The following is an 11,141-nucleotide window of genomic DNA, read 5'->3' on the forward strand; positions in this document are numbered from 1 at the left end:
ACGCCAACATTCCACAGCCAGATAGACAGGCTACCCTGGTCACGCCAACATTCCACAGCCAGATAGACAGGCTACCCTGGTCACGCCAACATTCCACAGCCAGATAGACAGGCATATGGACAGGTGAGCAGGCAAACAAATAGATAGATAGACAGACAGACAGACAGACAGACAGACAGACAGACAGACAGACAGACAGACAGACAGACAGACAGACAGACAGACAGACAGACAGGCGGGCGGGCGTGTGAGCAGACAGACAGGTAGACAGGCTACCCTGGTCACGCCAACATTCCACAGCCAGATAGACAGACATATGGACAGGTGAGCCGGCAGACAGACAGATAGACAGATAGATAGATAGATAGATAGATAGATAGATAGATAGATAGATAGATAGATAGATAGATAGATAGATAGATAGATAGACAGACAGACAGACAGACAGACAGACAGACAGACAGACAGGCGGGCGTGTGAGCAGACAGACAGGTAGACAGGCTACCCTGGTCACGCCAGCATTCCACTGACAAACAGACAGATAGACAGACAAGCAGGGAGGGAGGCAGGCAGGCAGACGGGCAGGTGAGCAGACAGGCAGTCAGGCAGGCAGACAGACGGACGGACAGACGGGCGGGCGGGCGGGCGGAGAGTGAAGAGACAGACAGACAGACATTATTGAAACCTATAGAGGGATTGTTTTGATGTCACACTCACACATACTAACCCCGTATCTCTGTGGATAGACTAGGTCAGCTTGGGCTACTTCACTGAGGTGTTTAATATGTGCGTGGGTGCGTGCGTGTTTCATGCCAGTTCATTTGTCCTGACTGTCTGCATCCCCAGCCCCAACTCCCAGCCCCTTGGTTTACTTCATTAGTGGCTGTGTTTACATGGTGTTATGGTTGGCTCTGCCAGAGCCCACACCTGCTTCACTTTACCTCTGTCACTTTGGCTGCCCTAACAAAGACACATGACCCATTACCAGTGTGATTACACTGCAGAGGGAACATTGGACAATAACATCAGGCTGCTCCAGGGAGTCCCAGAGGGGAGAGAGCTAGCTGCTATATGACCGTGTTCCAACAGCCTTATTACTTATTACTCACTCAACAGACTGGGAGATAACTCACACAGACTGTTTTTCTGCTCTCTCTGTTTTTCTGCTCTCTGTTTCTTTCTTCACTTTCTTTCCCCCTCTCTATTGCTCTCTCTCTCTCTCTCCATCTCTGACTAGACATGAGTGACTAAGATCTCAGCAACGTGGACATTGCTCAACCATATTGTTATTAGCAGTAACACATCAGCCGTAAAAATGTTTAGACATCTCTGAGAGTCTAAAGCAGCCCATAAATATACAGTGAGTAGAACGTAGTCACCCTCTCTACATCTACTGTTGCTGAGAGTCTACTCAGAGCCACCTGTTAGTACGAGATGAATCCTACAACACAGACTGGAATTCAATCAAACCTGCCCCACCAGTTTACGCAGTATCTATCTTTGTTTACAGACTACGACCTACGCAATAGGAGTTTGTTTGATTGAATTCCATTGAAGTGATGAGTCCTAAGAAAACACATACTGTAGATGTTAAGATGTGGATAATAAAACCAGCCTTACTGTAGCAATTAATGGGGTATAAAACATATAATATAACATTTGGATCTGTAACATTACTGTAACATTTGGCGGGTCTTATAGATATAGATATACACTAGATAGATAATTCTTACTGTAACAGTTGGTGGGGTCTTATATATATATATATATATATATATATATATATATATATATATATATATATATATATATATATATATATATATATATATATATATATAGCCCCATACAGTGTATATATATGTATATATATACAGTATATAGATCAGTCTCACTGTAACAGTTGGTGGGGTCTTATAGATAGATATACAGTGTATAGATCAGTCTCACTGTAACAGTTGGTGGGGTCTTATAAATAGATATACAGTGTATAGATCAGTCTCACTGTAACAGTTGGTGGGGTCTTATAGATAGATATACAGTGTATAGATCAGTCTCACTGTAACAGTTGGTGGGGTCTTATAGATAGATATACAGTGTATAGATCAGTCTCACTGTAACAGTTGGTGGGGTCTTATAGATAGATATACAGTGTATAGATCAGTCTCACTGTAACAGTTGGTGGGGTCTTATAGATAGATATACAGTGTATAGATCAGTCTCACTGTAACAGTTGGTGGGGTCTTATATATATATATATATATATATATATATATATATATATATATATATATATATATATATATATATACCCCATACAGTGTATATATATGTATATATATACAGTATATAGATCAGTCTTACTGTAACAGTTGGTGGGGTTTTATAGATAGATATACAGTATATAGATCAGTCTCACTGTAACAGTTAGCGGCAGCCACTATTTAGCAGCAGCGGCAACGATTTAGCAGAGGCGGTAACGATTTAGCAGCGGCGGCCACGATTTACCAACGGTGGCAATGATTTAGCAGTGGTGGCCACGATTTACCAACGGCAGCCCTGATTTAGCAGCGGCGGGCATAATTTAGCAGCGGAGGCCACGATTTACCAACGGCGGGCACGATTTAGCAGCGAAAGCCACAATTTAGCAGCGGCGGGCATGATTTAACAGTGGCAGCGACGATTTAGCAGCAGCAGGCATGAGTTAGCAGCGGCAGACACGATTTAGCAGCGGCGGGCACAATTTAGCAGCGGAGGCCACGATTTAACAGCAGCGGCCACGATTTAGCGGCGGTGTGCCGCTGCTAAATGTATATAGGGGAAACACTGGTCTTACTGTAACAGTTGGTGGGGTCTTGTGTCCCGTTGATGTTGCCGTAGTCGTCGACGGTAAGGAACCACTGCGTCCGGCTGAACAGCTGTCGTATGCGTACGTCTCCCCCTTCCATGTAGTCGTAGTTCCGTGCGTGGCGCTCGTGCTTGGAGCAGTTCATGATGGCGGCCAGCTGCTCGGGTGTGCAGTCGCTGCAGGCCACACACACGCTGCCCAGCAGGAAGATGATGTGAAGGTACAGTCCCGACAGCAAGTTAGGCAGGTTGCATGGCAGTGGCATCCATCTGGGCATTATAATGCACTGCTGTGGGGCGCCACTGACAACATGCTGAAATACTGCTGTCTGCTCCGACAGACAGAACAGAACAGAGTGCCAGACAGAGCCTGGACGGGCTGGTCCCCCTGACCTGTGACCTGTAACCCCTGGCTGGGGCGCTGAGGCCAGCTGGTGGGAGGTGGAGTGGGTGGAGGGTAGGAGGGTCGGAGAGTGACCAGGCACTTGTGCGATGTCTCTCTCTGTTTGGAGTTGTCTGTCTCTCTGTTGTAAGGACACAAGGCTGTAGGTTGATGTCCGTCTGTCTCACTGTCTCTCTGTATGAATGAGGCCAGTCTTTATGTTGATGTCCGTCAGTCTGTCTCAGTGTAATCCTCACTGTGTGTGTCGGCTGTGTGATCCCGGCAGAGGAGACCGTCGTCCAACAGCAGACATTGTCTTGTCTGTTTCCGGATGTTTCAGGGGTTCTGTGGAGGACAGAGCTGTGGAAGAGAAGGATGTTTTTGTGTGTGTGTTAGATGTCTGCAATTTCTACAGCCTGTAATTTAAACAGCAGTCCAGTGGATGTGGATCTACTGTATACTACTACTCACTCCCACTTGGATAGTCTATGATTCCCAGACAGTGTTGAGTGTTAAAATGAGGAGTTGAGCTGCAGTGCTGAATGTAACGCTGGACATCTGCTTTAGGTTTGTAACCTTGCTCTAATAGATGGTCCCTCTTAATCCCAGTGTGTAGTGGTTTACCAAACTGTCCCCAGCCCAGTCTACTGCCTACTGTACTGTACCTTACTGATCTGTGCTTTCAAAACCTATTCAATTAGCAACAACACTGATTGTGATATGTCCGATTTCATAGATTGTGTTGTCAATGGCTCTATCGGTCGCAGCGATCTTGTCGTTGTCATTTGTCTCAGACAGAGTTGTCTGGAAATGAAAGCTGTGCATGCTCAAGATGTGATTCTCAAAAGATGCCAGCTCAAGATGCGAGTTCAAGTTCCTGAATAAAGTCAAAAAATGAACTGAAATGAACTCTCCTTTAGCTGTGTGTGGATAGATGGAAATATCCTAGAGCTGCTATCTCTATATTTCTATATATATCTCTAAAGCTCTATCTGTAATATCTGTATCTATCTGCAACAGTAGACTTTCAGTCAGTCTCAACAGATAAACAGAAGCCTCACCAAATCCTGAGCTCCTATACACACATTCACTCATCAATTCACTACATCACAAAGAATCCAACAACTCTTCATTCATTTCCTAATATATGTCCTACAAGTTTTCTTACTGCAGAGCAGTTCTTAACTGAATTGACTGGTTCAATAAAATGTAAATAAAATATGAAGAGAAGGAATAGAGAAGAGTTGAATAAAGTTGGAATAAAAACTTACATTAGTATTGAGCGTTCAGAGATGAAACAGTTAGTGGTATTCCTTTTCCTTAGAAGGTTTAGAGTTACTGTGGTCCCACTGCTCCTGATTACTTACACACAAGCTGTGTGTGTGTAGTGTGTAGCTGTGTGTGTGTAGCTGTGTGTGTGTGTGTGTGTGTGTGTGTGTGTGTGTGTGTGTGTGTGTGTGTGTGTGTGTGTGTGTGTGTGTGTGTGTGTGTGTAGCTGTGTGTGTGTAGCTGTGTGTGTGTAGCTGTGTAGCTGTGTGTGTGAGTGTCAGAGGACTCTGTGGGTATGTGGATGTATGTGTGTGTGTGTGAGAGAGAGAGAGAGAGAGAGAGAGAGAGAGAGAGAGAGAGAGAGAGTGTGTGTATGTATGTATGTATGTATGTATGTATGTATGTATGTATGTATGTATGTATGTATGTATGTATGTATGTATGTATGTATGTATGTATGTATGTATGTATGTGTGTGCATGTCCCTGGGACTTCTCAGTTAGTCAATGCTTTAGCAGCCAGTCTCTCCTCTCTGTAGTGTGAGCTGTGCAACATCCTCCCTGTCCGTCTGTCTGTCTGTTGTGGGCTAGCAGGAAAGGCTAGCTCAGTCAGATAAATGTCTCTCTGACCTCACGCAACAGCAATTAGCTCCCAGCCACTCAGCTGTCACTGGTGGAGAGAGAGGGAGACAGAGAGGGAGACAGAGAGGGAGACAGAGAGGGAGACAGAGAGGGAGACAGAGAGGGAGACAGAGAGGGAGACAGAGAGGGAGAGAGTACCCCGTTCATCACCAACCCTCGCCCCAACACTCCCCCTTCTATTCCACCCTGTTTCTCTCTCTGTTTTACTCTCCTCTCTCTCTCTCTCTCTCCTCTCTCTCTCTCTCTCTCATGCTATATCTCTATTTTTCTCAATTTCGTTCTCTCTCTCTCTTTCTCTGTTTTACTCTCTTTCTATCTCTTTCTCTATCTCTGTATCTCTCTATCTCTCTGTTTTTGTCTGTCAGTCGGCCAGTCATCCTGAGAGGGAGCTATAAACATGAAGAAATAGCTGATTTTCTCCTGGTCTGCTCCTGGAAAGTCATTCTTACATTAGCATGTTCTTTCAACGACCAGCGCAGCATCTCTCTCCCCCTTTCCCACCAAATGCCCCCTCACTTAAACGCTTTAGCAGTGTTTCAAATGTCAATTCCTGTGTCACTTTAAAGTTAGTTAGAAAATCATACCTTGAATTAAAGAGCGGGATGAGATTATTACACAAAATTACAAACATCCAAAGACCAACCTTTCCCCTGTTATTGTACATGTCGCAATCATTCACTGGGTGTCTTTGGTAGCTTTGAGCCATCGTTAGAGAATAAGGGATTCATCCAGACCTAAAGATCAAAGCCCTAGATAAATGCACACGCTGGCAGCCTTCTATTGGGGCAGACAGAACCAGAAGGCATTACCTCTCTCAGGTACTCATCTCCCTCCGGGGGTAAAGCACTCTTTCACTTTCCGTGTTTGTTATTTAAGCCCAGAATTTATCGCCTCACATACCTGGCCTCTCCTAGGACTGGACACTTCAGAGAGTTTACATGGTCCCTCATGACGAGGGCTCTCGTGGGGAGAGGGAGAATGCTGAGGAGTTTCTGCCTCCCTCTCATCTGCTGAACTCAGCTGGTGGTCATAAACATCTCATTGATTAGGTGTCAGTCAGGACCCAGCCTCTGTGTGTGTGTGTGTGTGTGTGTGTGTGTGTGTGTGTGTGTGTGTGTGTGTGTGTGTGTGTGTGTGTGTGTGTGTGTGTGTGTGTGTGTGTGTGTGTGTGTGTGTGTGTGTGTGTGTGTGTGTCGGACTCCTTCATTTGTCCTCTCTATCACCTCAGACAGCGTTCACACACTAAGGTTATGATATTTCAATGTTTTCTGCTCTAGTAATCTTTTATGGCCAAGGTTTTTAAGATTTATGTGGCATTGAAACAGTGTTGTTATTTTTTGCAATAAAAGGTTATCCACATGTTAACAAAGCGCATCACAAGATGCCTTGACAGCTTTAAAGCCAATAATGATGTAGGCTACTGTAAACACACAGCACCATATATCACCATTGTGTATACAACCTAGCTTATTTAATATAGTTTACAATAAACAAACTATTTGTAATTATGTAAGCATTTGTCACGACTTCTGCCGAAGTCGATGCCCCTCCTTGTTCGGGTGGTGCTCGGCGGTCGACGTCACCGGTCTTCTAGCCATCATTGATCAGTTTCTCATTTTCCATTGGTCTTGTCTTGTTTTCCTACACACCTGTTTCCAATCCCATTAATTACATGTTGTGTATTTAACCCTCTGTTTCCCCTCATGTCCTTGTCGGTGATTGTTTTTGTTATGTTACGTGTGTTTTGTATCGGTGTGCGACGGGTATTATATTACCCATGTTCTTTTGTATTTTGGTTGTGGAGTTTGTTTTTTGAAATTAAATACTCCAGAATAACCAATTTGGTTTGTCCTGTGCCTGACTTCCCTGCCACCAACATACACGAATATGACAGCATTATCATTCCAGCCTGATCACTATGAATAGATTTCGATTTTGGAAGATTGAAAAGGTCCTGAGAACGTCGATATATGCCTTCCTCGGTGCTCGGAGCACGCTGCTTAGACACCTGGTCCTTCCTCGGTGCTCGGGGCGCTGCTTAGACATCTGCTCCTTCCTCGGTGCTCGGAGCACGCTGCTTAGACACCTGGTCCTTCCTCGGTGCTCGGAGAGCGCTGCTTAGACACCTGGTCCTTCCTCGGTGCTCGGGGCGCTGCTTAGACATCTGCTCCTTCCTCGGTGCTCGGAGTGCGCTGCTTAGACACCTGGTCCTTCCTCGGTGCTCGGAGCGCGCTGCTTAGACACCTGCTCCTTCCTCGGTGCTCGGAGCGCGCTGCTTAGACACCTGGTCCTTCCTCGGTGCTCGGAGCGCGCTGCTTAGACACCTGGTCCTTCCTCGGTGCTCGGAGCGCGCTGCTTAGACACCTGCTCCTTCCTCGGTGCTCGGAGCACGCTGCTTAGACACCTGGTCCTTCCTCAGTGCTCGGGGCGCTGCTTAGACACCTGCTCCTTCCTCGGTGCTCGGAGCGCGCTGCTTAGACACCTGCTCCTTCCTCGGTGCTCGGAGCGCGCTGCTTAGACACCTGCTCCTTCCTCGGTGCTCGGAGCGCGCTGCTTAGACACCTGCTCCTTCCTCGGTGCTCGGAGCGCGCTGCTTAGACACCTGCTCCTTCCTCGGTGCTCGGAGCGCGCTGCTTAAACACCTGCTCCTTCCTCGGTGCTCGGAGCGCGCTGCTTAGACACCTGCTCCTTCCTCGGAGCGTGCTGCTTAAACACCTGCTCCTTCCTCGGAGCGCGCTGCTTAAACACCTGCTCCTTCCTCGGAGCGCGCTGCTTAAACACCTGCTCCTTCCTCGGAGCGCGCTGCTTAAACACCTGCTCCTTCCTCTGCACTCATACTTAAAAAAGAAAGCTATTGCACTGGGCTCAAACTCGTGATGCTCGGAGCTGGAGTGCGTTACTTAGACCACACTTCCACCGCAGATCACAATGCCCTAGCAAGCTGGGAGAATACTTGATGATACTTGATGGTAAAAGCACATCATTTTTAATGATTTTGTTTTAAGCCTTCCCCAACCCCTAACCTTAACCACTCGGAATGAATGCCTAAACTGTTAACCTTTAAGTTGTTTGTGTTTTAACCCTGTAACCACGCGGAATTAACCCTGTAACCATGCAGAATGATCGCGTCAAAAATAAACGTTCTTCCATAATATGTCTAATTTTGTTGAGATCTTGTTGTGTCATTCATGTTAAAACTACAGTGGAGCTAATCCTCTAGGCTTACAGTGCATTCAGAAAGTATTTAGACCCCTTGACTTTTCCACATTTTGTTACGTTACAGCCTTATTCTAAAATGGACTAAATAAAATCCCTCATCAATCTACACACAATACCCCATAATGACAAAGAAAAAACAGGTTTTTAGAATTTTTTTGAAAATATATATATTTCTTTTAATGATATTTACATAAGTATTCAGACCCTTAACTCAATACTTTGTTGAAGCACCTTTGGCAGCGATTACAGCTTTGCGTCTTCTTGGGTATGACGGTACAACCTTGGCACACCTGTATTTGGGGAGTTTCTCCCATTCTTCTCTGCAGATCCTCTCAAGCTCTGTCAGGTTGGATGGGGAGTGTTGCTGCACAGCTATTTTCAGGTCTCTCCAGAGATGTTCGATTGGGTTCGGGCTCTGGCTGGGCCACTCAAGGATATTCAGAGACTTGTCCCGAAGCTACTCCTGCATTTTCTTGGCTGTGTGCTTAGGGTCGTTGTCCTGTTGAAATGTGAACCTTTGCCCCAGTCTGAGGTCCTGAGCGCTCTGAAGCAGGTTTTCATCAAGGATCTCTTTGTACTTTTCGCTGTTCATCTTTCCCTCGATCCTGACTAGTCTCTCAGTCCCTGCCGCTGAAAAACATTCCCACAGCATGATGCTGCCACCACCATGCTTCACTGTAGGGATGGTCCAGGTTTCTTCCAGACGTGATGCTTGGTATTCAGGCCAAAGAGTTCAATCTTGGTTTCATCAGACCAGAGAATCTTGTTTCTCATGGTCTGAGAGTCCTTTAGGTGCCTTTTGACAAACTCCAAGCCGGCTGTCATGTGCCTGAGGAGTGGCTTCTGTCTGGCCACTCTACCATACAGGCCTGATTGGTGGAGTGCTGCAGAGATGGTTGTCATTCTGGAAGGTTCTCCCATCTCCACAGAGGAACTCTAGAGCTCTGTCAGAGTGACTATCTCCCTGACCAAGGCCCTTCTCCCCCGATTGCTCAGTTTGGCCAGGCGGCCAGCTGTAGGAAGAGTCTTGGTGGTTCCAAACTTCTTCCATTTAAGAATGATGGAGGCCACTGTGTTCTTGGGGGGGAACTTAAATATTGCAGAAATGTTTTGGTACCCTTCCCCAGATCTGTACCTCGACACAATTCTGTCTCAGAGCTCTACGGAAAATTCCTTCGACCTCATGGTTTGGTTTTTGCTTTGACATATACTGTCAACTGTGGGACCTTATATAGACAGGTGTGTGTCTTTCCAAATCATGTCCGATCAATCAATTGAATTTACCACAGGTGGACTTTTTTTTTTATAAATGTGCAAACATTTATAAAAACCTGTTTTTCACTTTGTCATTATCGGATATTGGTTGTAGGTTGATGAGGGAAGACAATGATTTAATCCATTTTAGAATAAGGCTGTAACGTAACAAAATGTGAAAAAGGGACGAGGTCTGAATACTTTCTGAATGCACTGTATATATATATAGATGAAAAAACGGCAACATTTGATTATTAGGCTACTTCAAAGAGGTGCTGGTTCTTGATATTAGTGCATCTATTAGGCTATTTCAGTGGTTTTACTAGAGACCCAGTTCGCAGGTTAAGGTCATGTTTTTACCCAGAGGTTAAACCAGAGACCATACTGGAGGTTAATAAGGACAGGGTCTTTACCCAGAGGTTAAACCAGAGACCATACTGGAGGTTAAGGTCAGGGTCTTTACCCAGAGGTTAAACCAGAGACCATACTGGAGGTTAATAAGGATAGGGTCTTTACCCAGAGGTTAAACCAGAGACCATACTGGAGGTTAATAAGGACAGGGTTTTTACCCAGAGGTTAAACCAGAGACCATACTGGAGGTTAATAAGGACAGGGTCTTTACCCAGAGGTTAAACCAGAGACCATACTGGAGGTTAATAAGGATAGGGTCTTTACCCAGAGGTTAAACCAGAGACCATACTGGAGGTTAATAAGGACAGGGTTTTTACCCAGAGGTTAAACCAGAGACCATACTGGAGGTTAATAAGGATAGGGTCTTTACCCAGAGGTTAAACCAGAGACCATACTGGAGGTTAATAAGGATAGGGTCTTTACCCAGAGGTTAAACCAGAGACCATACTGGAGGTTAATAAGGACAGGGTCTTTACCCAGAGGTTAAACCAGAGACCATACTGGAGGTTAATAAGGGCAGGGTCTTTACCCAGAGGTTAAACCAGAGACCATACTGGAGGTTAATAAGGGCAGGGTCTTTACCCAGAGGTTAAACCAAAGACCATACTGGAGGTTAAGGACAGGGTCTTTACCCAGAGGTTAAACCAGAGACCATACTGGAGGTTAATAAGGGCAGGGTCTTTACCCAGAGGTTAAACCAAAGACCATACTGGAGGTTAATAAGGACAGGGTTTTTACACAGAGGTTAAACCAGAGACTACAGAGGTTAAACCAGAGACCATACTGGAGGTTAATAAGGATAGGGTCTTTACCCAGAGGTTAAACCAAAGACCGTACTGGAGGTTAATAAGGATAGGGTCTTTACCCAGAGGTTAAACCAGAGACCATACTGGAGGTTAATAAGGACAGGGTCTTTACCCAGAGGTTAAACCAAAGACCATACTGGAGGTTAAGGACAGGGTCTTTACCCAGAGGTTAAACCAGAGACCATACTGGAGGTTAATAAGGACAGGGTTTTTACACAGAGGTTAACCCAGAGACCATTCTGGAGGTTAAGGACAGGGTCTTTACCCTCACAGTCATGACATAGCCCATTTTCTCTGCAGGTGGTTTAAGTG

General features: G+C 45.6%; 1 protein-coding gene across 1 annotated transcript in view; it reads right to left on the reverse strand.

Annotated features, from left to right (window-relative positions):
* Positions 1 to 4,719, reverse strand: part of LOC106587666 (fibroblast growth factor 7) — a 42,865-nt gene extending 38,146 nt beyond the window's left edge. Inside the window, exons 1-2 of the mRNA XM_014176250.2 lie at positions 4,501 to 4,719; positions 2,837 to 3,589 (exon numbers count right to left, since the gene is read on the reverse strand). Of these exons, the coding sequence (XP_014031725.1) occupies positions 2,837 to 3,125 (289 nt within the window). The 5' untranslated portion in view covers positions 3,126 to 3,589; positions 4,501 to 4,719. The remainder of the gene's footprint in view (positions 1 to 2,836; positions 3,590 to 4,500) is intronic.
* Between the last annotated feature and the right edge of the window lie 6,422 nt (positions 4,720 to 11,141).

Source organism: Salmo salar, chromosome ssa26 (genome assembly GCF_905237065.1).
Source record: "Salmo salar chromosome ssa26, Ssal_v3.1, whole genome shotgun sequence".
NCBI classification, from domain to species: Eukaryota; Metazoa; Chordata; class Actinopteri; order Salmoniformes; family Salmonidae; genus Salmo; species Salmo salar.